The sequence below is a fragment of the Caretta caretta genome, chromosome 5 (assembly GCF_965140235.1).
Source record: "Caretta caretta isolate rCarCar2 chromosome 5, rCarCar1.hap1, whole genome shotgun sequence".
Classification (NCBI taxonomy): domain Eukaryota; kingdom Metazoa; phylum Chordata; order Testudines; family Cheloniidae; genus Caretta; species Caretta caretta.
In genome coordinates this window covers 116,875,234-116,891,616 of record NC_134210.1, presented here as the reverse complement: position 1 = coordinate 116,891,616, position 16,383 = coordinate 116,875,234, and the positions used below count along the sequence as shown (strand labels likewise).

Genomic DNA, 16,383 nt, shown 5'->3' with positions numbered 1-16,383 from the left:
CTTTATTCAGTGACATTTGTAGAGCATACATGCAACTCTTAGGCAATATTTTTCTGAGTTAAAAATCCCCCAATCAATCAAATCACTTCTTCACTCTTACCCATTTTAATAAGCTACTTTATGCTAAAATTCAATTTTCTGATATTTGATGTACTTACGCTTGTCTCTCTGTAAAAATTATATCAATACTCTGAGCTTCCCGGTCATTTTGAGTTTTTAGCTGTTAAAAAAAAAAATCAATACTCAGTAACAGATTTTTGCATGAAAAGATTCTTGCCACCAATGAAAATATAAACAGTATCCATTCATCCAAGGTTATACAAGCATTTGAATGAACGAAGGGAATGGAAGACCAGAATGGAGATGGGAAGGAATAGCAGCCGCCTCCTACCACAAAGGCCTATCTGATGCGGCAGAGATGGATTCTGTAACTCTAATTCCCATTGGAAGCCTGCATTTGAATAGGAGCTGCAATCACAGAAACTGCACATCAGTGTTTTTATTAATAATCAGGTTGGATCACTTAGGGTAAAAATATTTTCACTTGCTTCTCGAGCTCCTGGAAGCCTCTTTTCAAAGAAAAGTTCCTTCTGACTATGAACACAGTGAGCACTGGCACAGTCTTGGTGCCTGAAGACTCCCTCCAGCGAACTTATGAAATCAAGAAAGAACTTCAAGGGAAAGCACAGCTGATATGTATTTGCTTTTGAACACACCATAGGCCCATTAATGCACTATTGCTTTGGAGTCACTTGAAGGGCACAGCATGGAGGAGAATGAAGAAAAACTCAAGAGCCTGGGGAATTTTACAAGCAAGACTGGTGCATGTGGTCAGCCTGTCAGGTGGTTAGTTTTCTGTGCCCTCCACCCAAATAATGTGTGATATATGTGAATACTGGTACCTTGGGTTGGGAGACATATCTCTCTTACCTGAAATAGAGAAATATCATGGGCTTTGAGGATAATTCTAAGAGCAACTGTGTCACTGACCAACAGATACCCCAGCATTAAGGTCGAAACAGCTGGATGAAAAGGTTTAGTCAGTCTTTCAATAACTGCAGCTCTACACATGTTGTTTTAGGATGTAAACCACAGTATTTTAAACACAATGAATATGGGATCCCAGGATACTACATTTAACACCCCATGCAGTGTTTTCAGGGTATACTCAAGATCTAAATTTTAGACACGCACTTCCTTGGGAAGCAAAAAGAAGAACTGAATTCACTGAAAACATATAATACCTTGATGAGTTTTTTACAACAGAAACTTTAATCTATTTAATTTTTTAAAAACTATCAATCCTGTTTCTGGAAAACAATTATCAAGTGTTTGCTAAACTTTGAGACAAAGAGTTTTATGCTGTCTTCATTCTATAACTAAGGCCTCAGTCCTCCAAACACTTACACATGTGCTTAACACAACACACACACAAGCAGCTCCATTGAAGTCATGTGCGTCCCAACCCTGCAAACTCTTACATACTTGCCTAGCATTACTCACCCGAATAATCCCATTATAGTCAATAGACTCTTTAGGTCAACAAAATCATGCATATGCACAGACATTTGAATGACTGAAGTTGTAATGTATATATATATTTTTATTGTAAATACTATATTACCATGGCAAATACTCAAACTCTTACCATATTATAATCGCTCATCACTTCTTCCATATCTGTATTGGTGTTAAGTTTATCCACTAGCTGAAACAAGAAAGATGCTCAAACAGTTAATACTCTGTTCTTTTTAATTACATTAAAGAAACATACAAGAAGTTAGAAAACTCTTAAATCATTCTTTGAAAACGTTACAAAAGAGATGACTGGTATGGTATTGCAAACAAAAATCTGAAATTAGAAATTTTAATATACCATATGTAAGCTTCATATTTCATAATTCTTACAAGTTCTGTATAACTGTATAGAAAATTAATACTAAATAACATTAATATTACAGAAGTGGTATTGATTTCTCACATCCAAAGCAAAGTTGATTACTTATAATATCCAGTACATTTTCTTTTTAAATACTCTCCTTGGTTTCCCTCTCCTTCTTACAAGCCTCAAAATATTTTTTCTCTCTACTGATTTAGTCCTTTCCTGTGGACATAGAGAAAGAAAGGCTAATTTTCAACTCCACTTCAAATTTGAAACAAAATGTATCTGTCCAATTAGCTTAAATCTCTTAATAACTTAACTATGGCTATGAACACACTTCAAAATAGTGCTTGTTAGTTAGGCAACCACTACTGCACAACCAATAGAAAACACTGTTTTTATGATTCTATGCAAGCATAGGTTAGTCTTTGGGATTTTTAAAAACAGTAAACTGGAGCACTGAACAGTATAAAATTCCTCAAAACACATCCTCTTTGCCCACAGAGATCAGCTTTCTTAGAATATAGAAGGCATTCTGCATCACATTGGAATGATTTTAAAGTAACTAACATTTCAGGTCTAGGCAACTTGACAGAATCCTTTTAAAGTCACAATATTGTGATGCACATGTACAATAAAGTTGTAGAATATTGCTAAAAATTTCTAGATCCATAAAGAGATAACACTGAAGCATTTAGTAGTGGAGGTATCAGTGTAGAGGTGACCAGATGTAAGGAACCAGAGCGCTGACATGTAAAATTAGACAGGTTTAGAGGATTTTGTTTTTGTTTTTAGATAAGGGTTGGGGGAAAGCTGACAGGTGCAGAGGAACACAGTTTGGGTAGAGACATCCCTTAGGGATGAATTTATTAAAGGGGGACCTCCACATCCAAGTAAAGAGGATAGAAAAGAAGTTGGTAAAGTACAGGTAGGAGCTAGTCAGGAACAGTAAAGAATAAGAGATCACATTTAAATATAACATATAAAAGCAAGCAACTGAATATTGACAAAATGTACAAGTTCTTATACACAAATGTGGGAAGTCTAAATACTAAGATGGGTGAAGTGGAGTGCCTGGCATTAAATGAGGCTATTGATATAGCAGGCATCACAAGAACTTGGTGGAAAGAAGACAATTTATGGGACCCTAAAAATCAGTGTACAAAATGTATAGGAATGTATAGGAACAAAGGAGGTAGTGGGGGAATTATCTCCATATTCACTGGATACATGTCATCTCAGGAAGGCATGCAGAGAGAATATTTCTAGACACCATAAATTATTGCTTCTTGGAGCAGCTTGTCCTGGATCCCACAAGGGGAAGAAGCAATTCGTGATTTAGTCGTAAGCAGTAATCTGGTGCAACGGGGGAATATAGCTGAACTGCTTGGTAATAGAAACCATAATGTAATGAAATGTAACATCCTTGTTGGGCAAAAAAGACAAAGAAACCCACCACAGTAGCATGTAACTTCAAAAAGGGGAACTAAACAAAAATGAGGGAAATTAAAAGGAACAGTCACAGGAGTGAAATGCCTGCAAACTACAGAGACTATTTAAAAACACCATAATAAAGGTTTAAACTAAATATATACTCCAAATAAAAAAAAACAGTCAGAGGACCAAAAAAAAAAAAAAAAATGCCACCATGGTTAAACACCAGAGTAAAATAGGCATTTAGAAGCAAAAAGGCATCATTTAAAAATTCAAAATCAAATCCTAGTAAGGAAAATAGAACGGAGCATAAATTCTGGCAAGTCAAGTGTAAAAGTATAAGCCAAGAAAGAATTTGAAGAGACACTAACTAAAGACAAAAAAATAACGGCAATTAAAACAAAACAAAACAAAACCAAAACATCAGAAGCAGGAAGCTTGCCAAACAAACAGTGGGGACTGACGTGCTGAAGGAGCACTCAAGGAAAACACAGCCATTGAAGAGAAGCTAAGTGAATTCTTTGCATCAGTCTTCACTGCAGAGGATGTGAGGAAGAGTCCCACAACTGAGCCATTCCTTTCAAGTGACAAATATGAGGAACTGTCCGAGATTGAGGTGTCAACAGAGAAAGTTTTGGAACAAATTGATAAATTAAACTGACAGATGGAATTCACCCAAGAATTCCTAAGGAAATCAAATATATAACTGCAGAACTACTAACTGTGGTATGTAACCTATCACTTAAATCAATCTCTGAACCAGATGACTGGAGAATAGCTAATGTAATGCCAACTTTTAAGAAAGGCCCCAGAGGTGATCCTGACAATTACAGGGCAGTAAACCTAACTTCAGCACCAGGCAAACTGGTTGAACCTACATGAAAGCTCAGAACTATCAGATTCAAAAATAAGCATAATATGTTGGTGAAGAACCAATATGGCTTTTGGAAAGGGAAATCATGTCTCACAAATCTAATAGAACTATTAAGGGTGTCAACAAGAATGTGGACAATGGTGTAATAGGACTTTCATAAGTCTTCAACAAGGTTCCTCACCAAAGGCTCTTAAGCAAAATAAGCAAGCATGGGATAAGAGAGGTCTTCCCATTGATCAGTAACTAATTAAAAGTCAGGAAACAAAGGGTCAAATAAATGCGTAGTTATCACAATGGAAAGCGGTAAACAGCGGGTTCCCCTAACGATCTGTCTCAGCACCAGTGCTGTTCAACATATTCATAAATAATCTGGAAAAGGGGGTGAACAGTGAGATGGCACAATATATAAATGATACAAAATTACTCAAGATAGTTAAGTCCAAATCAGATTGCGAAGAGTTACAAGGTATCTTACAAAGGTATCTTACAAAACTGAATGACTGGGTGACAAAATGGCAGATGAAATTCAATGTTGATAAATGCTAAGTAATGCACATTGGAAAACATAATCCCAACTGTACGTACAAAATTAGGGGATCTAAAGTAGCTGTTACCACTCAAGAAAGAGATCTTGGGTCATCATGAACAGTTCTCTGAAAACATGCTTAATGTGCAGCAGCAGTCAAAAAAAGCAAACAGAATGTTAGGAACCATTAGGAAAAGGACAGATAATAAGACAGAAAATATCATAATGCCACTATATAAATCCATGGTATGCCCATACCTTGAATACTGTGTGTAGTTCTGGTCACTCCACCTCAAAAGATATATTAGAATTGGAAAAGGACGCAGAAGGTCAACACAAATGATGAGAAGTATGGAATACCTTCCATATGAGGAGAGATTAAAAAGACTGGGACCGTTAAACTTAGAAAAGAGATGACTAAGGGGGAGATGACTATGAGAGAGGTCTATAAAATCATGAATAGTGTACAAGAACATAACCCAAGAACCAGGGTCACCCATAAAATTAATAGGCAGCAGGTTTAAAACAAACAAAAGGAAGTATTTCTTCAAACAACAGAGTCAACATGTGAAACTTGTTGCCAAGAGATGTTGTGAAGAATTCTGGGTTCAAAAAGAATAGATAAGTTAATGGAGGATAGGTCCATCAATGGCTATTAGCCAAGATAGTCACGGACAGAATCCCATGCTCCAGGTGTCCGTAAATCTCCAAATGCCGGAAGCTGAGACTAGATGACAGGAAATGGATCACTCGAATTGCCTTATTCTGCTCATTCCTCTGAAGCATCTGGCACTGGCCACTGTCTGAAGACAGGATACTGGGCTAGATGGATAACTGGTCTCATTCAGTATGGCTGTACTTATGATGTTATATCAACAACTCCCAAATTATCATTGAGGTCATTGATCAAATAATCAGAGACTTCACTGAAAAGCCAAGTGAAATTATTTTTTCAAATGACATACTGTAATAAACATCAAATCTGATATTGTTGGGGGAGGTTGCGTCTAACCATAAAATGACTAAAATGTATGTGTGGGTGTACATATCCTTATGACAACTATGCAAGCATTTGTTTCCTTTTTAATAAGTGAATTAAAGCAGTTTTAAACAGTAAATCTTTCTAATGGAGAAACGTCATACAAAAAAAATACTAAGTTAAAACCCGTATGTGCACCATGCAAAAGCAATGGGGGGAAAATCTAGTGTGAAACAGCTAACAATAGCATACCATATTGTAGTCCGCTAGTTGACCTTGAAATTCTTTGATTTCACCAGCTAAAGTCTCTGCCCTAGATAAAGAACAAAAATTCAATTTTATGAGATTAAGTGTTTTATACAGCAAAACAAAATCAGAACAAGTATTCATTTTTATCGTTTTCTAGGTTGCACGGTATTGATATGCAAGTCTGATATAACAAAAGACAAGGTCCTGACAAGACATTTGGGTATGCTAACATTGCATTAACTGCAACATGACTCACCTCTTTTCATATGACAGATAGACAGAATTCTCCTGGTTATACATTTCTATTTCTTTCTGAAGTTTATTTATTTCTGTTGCGAGTTCACTTATTTTGCTTCTATAGAAAAGAAATATAAAAAGTTACTTGTATGCTTAAAATGTACAACTAAAATACTGTAGGATAAAGCTAATACTAGATTATAAATGTATATGTATTCAAGCCATCTCTCTTGTATTACAGATTGTCTCAAACAGCTCTAGGATCAGCTAAAGAAATTTAAAAAGGGGTTCTATCTTGGATAAACTCTTAAACCGTTATAAAGTACTGAACTCGGATAGCATAAAAAGTTCATTTTATTTAAATTTAGAGTATTTTCTCCTCTTTGGTGTAAGTGTAAAGTAGAATTGTTCAGTTGTTCCAGTAGAACAATCCCACAACAGTTTCACAACATGGGTAGCCTCTAAATGTAAGAGGATATGATTTAGGAGTGCCCATCCAACACAGTAATTTTACTGAACATGACAAAGTGTTTTATAAGATACTTGGGCAATAATGAAAAATGTTAATTTAGCAAATTTATTCTTGGAATTAAGGGCGAAATGTACCCCAGGATAGAGGATCTACAAAGGCCCTCCTCATCCCAAAAAGCCTTATAACAGGGAGAATTTCAACATAAGTGAACAAGCCAACCTAATCCACATTAATAAGTATGGCTATTACTAGATTTATGATGTTGTATTTTATTCCTTGATATGGGTGTGGGGAGGGAGAAGACATTAACTATGCTACAGCTTGAAAGTGTTGTCACTAACATACCTAAGCAGTCCAAGATAATAGGATTTATCCATAATCTGTCTCTGAGGACCTAACAAAGGAGAACAAGTAACATTTTATTAGAAGATAATGTGTTTTAATGAGACAAATTAAGTTCACAAAGGACGAGCTGAAGTTATACTCCAAACAGAGAACAAGCACCTTCAGAATGTCCTCATACAGCTTTTATTCAACCAATACAGATGAAATCAGAGATACATGTTAGGCTTTGGTGGGGATTTAGATTACTTAAGCAACTGAAAGTTTCTGAGATGAATCTTGCAGGAAGGTGACTTCATCCTAAAAAGAGATGGAGGATTTATAAAACCTGCTGTAATTTGCCCTATGTGTGTTCTCTACCAAAACCAAGCACATATTAAAAATAAAGACATAAACGTTAAAAAGCATCATAGAAACACTTAATTCAAGGACAGAGTTTCAACCCCACTTTGTTTTTCTTACACTCTCCACCTCAGCTAAGCCTAGAATTTCACGTTCAGCTCCATTGCTGATCTAGCCTCATCTATCGTTTAGATTTGGTTCCTCTATGCTGCTCCAGCCTCCCGCGCTCTGACTGACTTTTCTTGCGGTTTGTACCAGCCCAGCCATGCCATCAGGCTGAATAAGTCCTTTAAAAAACAGGTTCTCCCTGCCCTGCGCTATATCTCTTTTCACTCTTTGTATAAAGCTGAAATCACCTTGAGGCGCATCACATGCTCTCTCCCAGTTCTTCAGGCTAAACATCACAGCACATAAAGAAACAGATTCTCCGCACAGCATAAAGCGGTGACATATGAATCAGCGGGCTCTCTCTGGGTGACAATCTACTGTAAGTCTAGCTGCTATATACCTTCCTTTCTTTTTCACCTGCTCAGCAGTGATTTTAGGATAGATTCTCTTCTACAATATGGCCCCATATTGCAAATGGACTGTAAAGACAGCTGATCCAGCCAATGGGACTTTCACCAACTCCAAGCCACCTCCAACATAGGAGATATTTTGGTAGCATGGTCATAGACTGTTGTGTCCCAGAAATCATTGGTTGATGTACCAACCTCCTTGGAGCCATAGCCACAAGACATAGTATAAAGGACCTCTAAACAATGCTGGGGTCTGGGCTGGTATAGAACCAGCCTTAGACATTATGAGTTGCCAATAGTTCCTATTCACCCCATCTTGTCCCTCAGCTGTTCCCAATGCTTAGTGGGCATAGCTAAATTGGAGTCTTTGAGAGGACAGGGAAGAAAGGAGAGCAGCAAATACGCACCCTGGACTTCAGAAAAGCAGACTTTGACTCCCTCAAGGAACTGATGGGCAGGATCCCCTGGGAGAATAACATGAGGGGGAAAGGAGTCCAGGAGAGCTGGCTGTATTTTAAAGAAACCTTATTGAGGTTACAGGGACAAACCATCCCAATGTGTAGAAAGAACAGTAAATATGGCAGGCGACCAGCTTGGCTTCACAGTGAAATCCTTGCTGATCTTAAACACAAAAAAGAAGCTTACAAGAAGTGGAAGATTGGACAAAATGACCAGGGAATAGTATAAAAATATTGCTCGGGCATGCACGAGTGAAATCAGGAAAGCCAAATCACACCTGGAGTTGCAGCTAGCAAGAGATGTTAAGAGTAACAAGAAAGGTTTCTTCAGGTATGTTAGCAACAAGAAGAAAGTCAAGGAAAGTGTGGGCCCCTTACTGAATGAGGGAGGCAACCTAGTGACAAAGGATGTGGAAAAAGCTCATGTACTCAATGCTTTTTTTGCCTCTGTCTTCACGAACAAGGTCAGCTCCCAGACTACTGCATTGGGCAGCACAGCATGGGGAGGAGGTGACCAGTCCTCTGTGGAGAAAAAAGTGGTTTGGGACTATTTAGAAAAGCTGGATGAGCACAAATCCATGGGGCCGGATGCGCTGCATCTGAGAGTGCTAAAGGAGTTGGCGAATGTGATTGCAGAGCCATTGGCCATTATCTTTGAAAACTCATGGCGATCGGGGGAAGTCCCAGATGACTGGAAAAAATCTAATGTAGTGCCCATCTTTAAAAAAGGGAAGGAGGAGGATCCTGGGAACCACAGGGCCAGTCAGCCTGACCTCAGTCCCTGGAAAAATCATGGAGCAGGTCCTCAAGGAATCAATTCTGAAGCACTTAGAGGAGAGGAAAGTGATCAAGAACAGTCAGCATGGATTCACCAAGGGCAAGTCATGCCTGACTAATATAATTGCCTTCTATGACGAGATAACTGGCTCCGTGGATGAGGGGAAAGCGGTGGACGTGTTGTTCCTTGACTTTAGCAAAGCTTTTGACACAGTCTCTCACAGTATTCTTGCCAGCAAGTTAAAGAAGTATGGGCTGGATGAATGGACTATAAGGTGGATAGAAAGTTGGCTAGATTGTCGGGCTCAACGGGTAGTGATCAATGGCTCCATGTCTAGTTGGCAGCCGGTATCAAGCGGAGTGCCCCAAGGGTCGGTCCTGGGCCCGGTTTTGTTCAATATCTTCATAAATGATCTGGAGGATGGTGTGGATTGCACCCTCAGCAAGTTTGCAGATGACACTAAATTGGGAGGAGAGGTAAATATGCTGGAGAGTAGGGATAGGATACAGAGGGACCTAGACATATTAGAGGATTGGGCCAAAAGAAATCTGATGAGGTTCAACAAGGACAAGTGCAAAGTCCCGCACTTAGGACGGAAGAATCCCATGCACAGCTACAGACTAGGGACCGAACGGCTAGGCAGCAGTTCTGCAGAAAAGGACCTAGGGGTTACAGTGGACGAGTTGCTGGATATGAGTCAACAGTGTGCCCTTGTTGCCAAGAAGGCCAATGGCATTTTGGGATGTATAAGTAGGGGCATAGCGAGCAGATTGAGGGACGTTTTCGTTCCCCTCTATTCGACACTGGTGAAGCCTCATCTGGAGTACTGTGTCCAGTTTTGAGCCCCACACTACAAGAAGGATGTGGAAAAATTGGAAAACGTCCAGCGGAGGGCAACAAAAATGATTAGGGGATTGGAACACATGACTTATGAGGAGAGGCTGAGGGAACTGGGATTGTTTAGTCTGCAGAAGAAAAGAATGAGGGGGGATTTGATAGCTGCTTTCAACTACCTGAAAGGGGGTTCCAAAGAGGATGGATCTAGACTGTTCTCAGTGGTAGCTGATGACGGAACGAGGAGTAATGGTCTCAAGTTGCAGTGGGGGAGGTTTAGGTTGGATATTAGGAAAAACTTTTTCACTAGGAGGGTGGTGAAACACTGGAATGCGTTACCTAGGGAGGTGGTGGAATTTCCTTCCTTAGAAGTTTTTAAGGTCAGGCTTGACAAAGCCCTGGCTGGGATGATTTAGTTGGGGATTGGTCCTGCTTTGAGCATGGGGGTTGGATTAAATGACCTCCTGAGGTCCCTTCCAACCCTGGTAGTCTATGATTCTATGACAGCCGTGAAAGGAATTTTGGGACCTAAACTGAACAACCTGGAATTAAAACCAACAGTTCTAGCTGTAACCCACTATCTCGAAGAAGGACATCTGAAGTCCCCTCACCCTGGAGCTGTATTTCTGACATCAAACCATAGTCCAATTGTGGGTGAGTTCAATGTGATTACAACTGTATAAACATTTGTTGTATAGTAAAGTATTTAAATATTGTTCTGCAGTGCTTGAAGGAGACTCAATCTATGCCTTCTTCTTTTAATATTATTTTTTTCAAATGTCTCCCAAGAGATGTGAATACTATAAGCAGTGTTCAGGCATAGAGAAGTCTGCTACTTCTGAGTTTTCTAAAAGCAAAGATAGTAGAAGGAGGGACTCATTAGTGTGTCTCTCCCTTCCCTAATCCCTATTAGTTGTAGTTCCTTACAGTGTAATTTGTTCAGTTCACTCCTTATTACTCTTCCTTGAAAAACATTTCAGATACCTCACTAACTTCCACACTTTCTGTGATTCATGTCCTCGAGTCAAAATGTGACTTATTTGAGGCTAGTGGTGATTTAGTGCGTTCTAAAATTGGGGTATTAGAAAAGAAGGTAGACAATGCAGAACAGTCTACAAAATAACTGGAGAATAAAATTAACATTTTGCAAGATCAGGATGAAAGTATGAAGTCTCTTACTGGAGTTCCTTTCTATGCATAACAGTCTACTCGATCATAACCTGAAAACTACAGAGAATAATATGAAATTTGAATCATTTAATGAATTTGCTTTAGTCTTACACAAATATTTGAGTTAGACATTTGACTCAGACATTTGACTCACTTCTGTGTGTTTTGAAATGCTTTAGGATTCCCATTTAAATTGTTACCCTGTGTCCCTTATTCTGACTCTTCACAAATTTGGGGAAATCTTATTGTTACGATTCATAAAGAGTCATAAAAATAATCTGAAGTTATAAAAGAGATCTTAAAGATTGTTTTAAAGATACATATCTTCTCTGAACTTGTAAAATCTACTTATACACAGATAAGAAACTTTTGACTTTGCAATCAGAATTTTTTCTTTTGAGTTAAAGGTGTCACGATCTTTATCAACTAAATCTTTCTATGGTTGTAAATAAGGAAGTATAATCAAACTCAAGATACAATACATTTTCTAAGTCCTCAGACCAAGGCCTTAATCACTATATGCCATTCATCCTGTTCCTTGAGGGCCAAAATTTGTTCTCAATTACAGCAATGTAAATTTAGAGTAGGTCCATGAGCCTTAATGATTCACTCTGAATTTTCACTGTGGTAACTGAAAAAAGAATTTATCCTAAAAGGAGAGATGGAATCACATGATGACCCATTGATTCACTCTGTAACCCTGCCTCATTCAATACACAAAATACATGTTTGCATAACTAGAGCATATAATAAAGCACTAGCACAAGAAGCAGATTTTTGAGGGCTTCACTTTGCAACCTTAATTTTCTTTCTAAAAACTACAAATATTCCACACGGAAACTATGCTAAGAGAAAAATGATAAAACACAGACATTCAATAACATGAAACTATTTTCTAGACAGTTGTAAGACCCTCTGTCTTGCACAAGATGTGTACTCAGGAGGCTGGTTTATTTGCCCCCTTGCCTCATTCAATACGAGCATTAGTAGATCATATAGATCAGGCAAAGCTCCAAATTCCACATGAACATCAAACTTTTTATGGAATGAGACAAGACTAAGATTCCATACACACCCACCCAGACAGAATATTCTATTCAACTAATTCACTTATGCTTGCATGATATGAACAGTAAGGCCGTTATTCAAATAATGTGCAAGACGTATTTTTAAACCCCTATACATTCTGCCAAATCTGCCCAAGGACTCTAAAAGGCACATGTCTGACCTAGTGACTATCAGTGCTAAATTTCAAGTTTCTGTCCCACACTAGAGTTACTAGAGCCACAAAATATCCTCTGCCATCCAGTTTCCCCAAAATTGTACTGATTCATTGAGAGTGTTAAAAAAATCTTCCTGTATTAAGATGAGAATTCTTCATATATTAAAATACCTTTCACCCCAGTTTTCATTCCACTTAACCCTTGTTGTGTCACTGGACGGTCTGCAACTTTAATTTGAGATGACAACACCCCTCCAGTACCTAGGAGACCACCACGAGTACCAGGCCGTGATGTACCAGGGGGCATCTAGACAAAGACAATAGAATAATAAACCAGTTGTTATATTTATGCAGTTGTTAAGAGGAACATTTAAAAGCTTGTCTGGATTGTTCTAACAATTAGAAACTAACATATGTATTTTACTTTGTATACTAGATCTTTAGCGGTATTTTTCTTGCAGGTGATAATTTATACCAAATATTTTAGAAGTAAATCTAAATAGTATAGTATCAAAGCAAAACCTCGAGCACATACATCTCTCTATATTTGTTTTTGAGACTCAAGGCTATTTTTTTTGCATTCTTGATGTTCTTTTTCTTCCTCAGGTTTGACCTCTGCCCAAATGATAGTGTAAACTGAATTCCTACTGTTTTGTTTATCATGCTATGTGGTTATCTTTTAGCAGTTAGTTCCAATAACACTCTCCCTCCCCCACTCTCCCTCCCCCACCCCCCCCATTAGATTTAAAAAATCTGTTCAGTGAGACTATTATTTTAATTGTCAGGAAAAGCAAGATTTTCCTGTCCAAAACTTCCATAAAGCTCAGGTTTCTACTTATGTGTGGAGAAAAACATACAAGTCTCATGCTCAGGCCTCACATATAATGCTTCTCTTTATTGAAATCACCTACTTTTTATTAAAATCTCCTACTTCAACAGAGGTGTAGGCTAAAAGCAACCTACTGGCTACCAAAAAGTGCATAAATTAAGGAAGAACAATTTGTTGCTCCTCCAAACAAATGTCTCTAGTTTGGCTGGAGAGGAGAGACTGTTAGGGAATTGGATTGTACTGTGAAACTGGATTGTACTGTGAAAGCAAAAGTTCAGCCCTGTTTATTCTAGTCCCAAAGTGCATCAGCAGATGCCTTACGACTTCTGCAAAATGCATTTTGCTCCTTTGCGGATACCAGATGTGGGAGGCACTAAGCTTGTAGATCCAGTAATCTTTAAGTACTATGGGTTTGACCTTTACTTGGCCTTTGCATGCCATACCAGAATAAAAGGACCAGAGGCAATCTGAAGACCCAGTGTAAATTACTCCCATGACATGAACAAAATCATAGGGGAAGGCAACCGACGAAGGGTGACAGGACACATCTCTAACAAACCAGATCTTTTTGCTTTTTCTACTAGTAACTCTAAAACATATATTTCATCCAATATATGGCAATAACAGTTTCCAACCCACCTCCTTTTAACATACAATAGACAAATCTTCTTGGAATGAAGAAAGAAATATGAAGTACCAAAAAAGAATTCAAACGGCTACCTTCAATTACAGTTACTACTGGCACCCAATTCTTCATGACAGAAACATCAGGATAAAATCTAAACATTCAAAACAAACATATTAAATCACTTTAACACACCCCTGTTCCCACTCTGGCTGCTGCTGGAGTCCGTAACAAGGATGAAGAAGGCCTGGTTGTCAGCCCAATTCCTCCTCTTGAAGCAGGACGAGCTGTGGGTGGCTTGTGATTGCTTGCCATTTTCTATTTATTTTAAACTTCTCTCTGGAAAGAAACATATGATGCTCATGTCCTTTAATTAGAACTGATCCTTTATTAGTGACGCCCTCCACTACATTTCTAATCCTTTACATGACTAAGGGAGCTTGTTGTATGCTGGGGAAGGAATGGAGGGTGTTGGACAGCTGAGGGTATGAGGAACATGTAGCAGATATAAGGTGGTACTAGCGTATATAGGAAGTATAAATAATGTGTGATGCTGCGGGGAGTACTGGGTATCTAGGGAGCACCGTGGGAATACTAGAAATACTCAAGTGGGTGGGGAGTTTAAGGTGCAGCACAAGGAATGTGGGGGGAATACAGGGAGCAGCAGGAAGTATAAGGGGTGGCTCTGTAGGTTGTGCGGATTACATTGGGGCTACTAGGAGGATGGGTGGGTAGCCAGGGTGGCACAGGGAGGATGGGGGTATTGGGTGCTAGTGTTGTGGGGGGGGGGTTTACAGGTGGCACTGTGATATGTGGGGGAATACAGGATGGCACTGGGGGACTGTGGGGGATATAAGTGTGGATAGGCTATGGGAACTGTTAGGGGATACTGGGGTAGCACTGGGGAAGATGGGGTACTAGGGATCTGGGGGCATATGGGGTGGCACTGGAGGTGTGAGAGGAATAAGATGGCACTGGGGATACTGAGGTGGTATGGGGGGCATTAGGGTGGCATTAGGGGCTGTTAAGAAGTCCTAGGAGTGACACAGGGGCTGTAGGGAGGTACTAGGGGTGGCACTGGGGAAGATGGGATACTTGGGCTGCGGGGGGGAATATGGGCTGGTACTGGGAGTGTGGGGAGAATTCATGGGGGTACTGGGGTAGTGCTGGGAGCTTTGGGGGTACTGGGGTGGCACTAGGGGCAGTGGGGATTGTTAAAGAGTACAAGGAGTGACACAGGGGCTGGGGGCAGGGTTGCCAACCCCCCAGGATTGGCCTGGAGTCTCCAAGAATTGAAGATTCATCTTTAATTAAAGATTATGTCATGTGATGAAATCTCCAGGAATATTTCAAACCAAAATTGGCAACCCTAGTTGTGAGGAGTACTAGGGGTGGGCACTGGAGGAGTACGAGGGGTGGTTGGGCTATGGAGACTGTTAGGGAGCACCAGGGGTGTCACTGAGAGGTACTAGAGAGGGGCAAGGGACAGGGGCTTCTACAGGTAGTGCTGGGGGCTCTAGGGATGGAGCTGGTGGGTGCGGGCACTAGGGGTGGCACTGGAGGACACTAGGGATGGAGCTAGTGGAGGTCGTCACGAGGCAGTGCTGGGGGACATTAGGAGGTGGCGCCGGGGGGCACCAGGGATGGAGCTGGTGGATGCAGGACACTAGGAGGCAGTGCTGGGGGCACCAGGGATGGAGCTGGTGGATGCAGGACACTAGGAGGCAGTGCTGGGGGCACCAGGGATGGAGCTGGTGGATGCAGGACACTAGGAGGCAGTGCTGGGGGCACCAGGGATGGAGCAGGTGGATGGGGGGCACCAGGACAGCGCAGGGGGCACTAGAGGCGGCGCTGTTGGGGGGGGGCACTCGGGGCGGCGCTCTTGGGGGGGCGCAGTAGGAGATGGCACTAGGAGCAGTAAGAGGCGGCGCTGGGGGGGCACTAGGGATAGAGGAGGCGGGGGGAACGACACTAGGGCAGCGCTGGGGGGGGGGGCACTAGAGGCGGCCGCTGCGGGGCGGCTCCCTCCCGGGAGGGTCACGGGAAGAGTCGGCTCCGGTCCCCGATTCTCCCCATGGCGGCTGAGCGCCAGACAGGAGCGCGGGGTTCCGCCCTACCGGGAGACGGGCCCCCAACGCGGGCAGCGGCTGGAGACCCGGCCCCGCGGTCTCACCCGAAGCGGCCGCTCCCCAGGGCCAGTTGGAGCCGATTTACCTCCTTCGCGACCCGTCCCGGAGCGACGGCAGTATCACAGCAACCGAGCAGCCCCGCCCCATTGCCCCAGCAGCCAATCGTCGGCCGCGCTCCTTCCACTCTCGCGAGAATCTGAAATCCCGCCGCCTCCCACAGCCAGGAGCGAGACCTCGAGTCCCGCCCCCCGCTAAGAATACACAGTTTACCCCCCAATACAGGGAGAGGCGGAAAGGCCTAGGGGAACCTCCGCACAGAGGGGCGCTGGGAAAGGACATTCGGACATTGCAATTTGCGAGTCCCAACTTACTCCCCGCTGTAGTAAGGGCCTACCAATCCCAGCATGCAATGCGCCATCTTTTAACTGTTGTGAGCTACAGAGACTACAACTCCCAGCATACATCGCGCCATCTCCGACCTGG

The 16,383-nt window shown here is 41.3% G+C and overlaps 1 protein-coding gene across 5 annotated transcripts in view; it reads right to left on the bottom strand.

Moving 5' to 3' along the window:
* IFT74 (intraflagellar transport 74) overlaps nt 1–16,056 on the bottom strand; it is a 69,036-nt gene extending 52,980 nt beyond the window's left edge. For 2 of the 5 annotated variants that reach the window (XR_007356587.2, XM_048849450.2), the window contains exons 1-8: nt 15,986–16,056; nt 13,967–14,110; nt 12,489–12,624; nt 6,999–7,047; nt 6,201–6,299; nt 5,948–6,008; nt 1,649–1,708; nt 159–220 (exon numbers count right to left, since the gene is read on the bottom strand). Coding sequence is in view for 4 of the 5 variants with exons in the window: in XM_048849450.2 (XP_048705407.1) it covers nt 159–220; nt 1,649–1,708; nt 5,948–6,008; nt 6,201–6,299; nt 6,999–7,047; nt 12,489–12,624; nt 13,967–14,086 (587 nt within the window). In the remaining variant the exon portion in view is untranslated. Of the gene's footprint in view, nt 1–158; nt 221–1,648; nt 1,709–5,947; nt 6,009–6,200; nt 6,300–6,998; nt 7,048–12,488; nt 12,625–13,785; nt 13,888–13,966; nt 14,111–15,888 lie in introns of those variants that run through there. The other 3 variants (XM_048849451.2, XM_048849452.2, XM_048849453.2) reach the window with 3 other exon arrangements.
* Nucleotides 16,057–16,383: the final 327 nt, after the last annotated feature.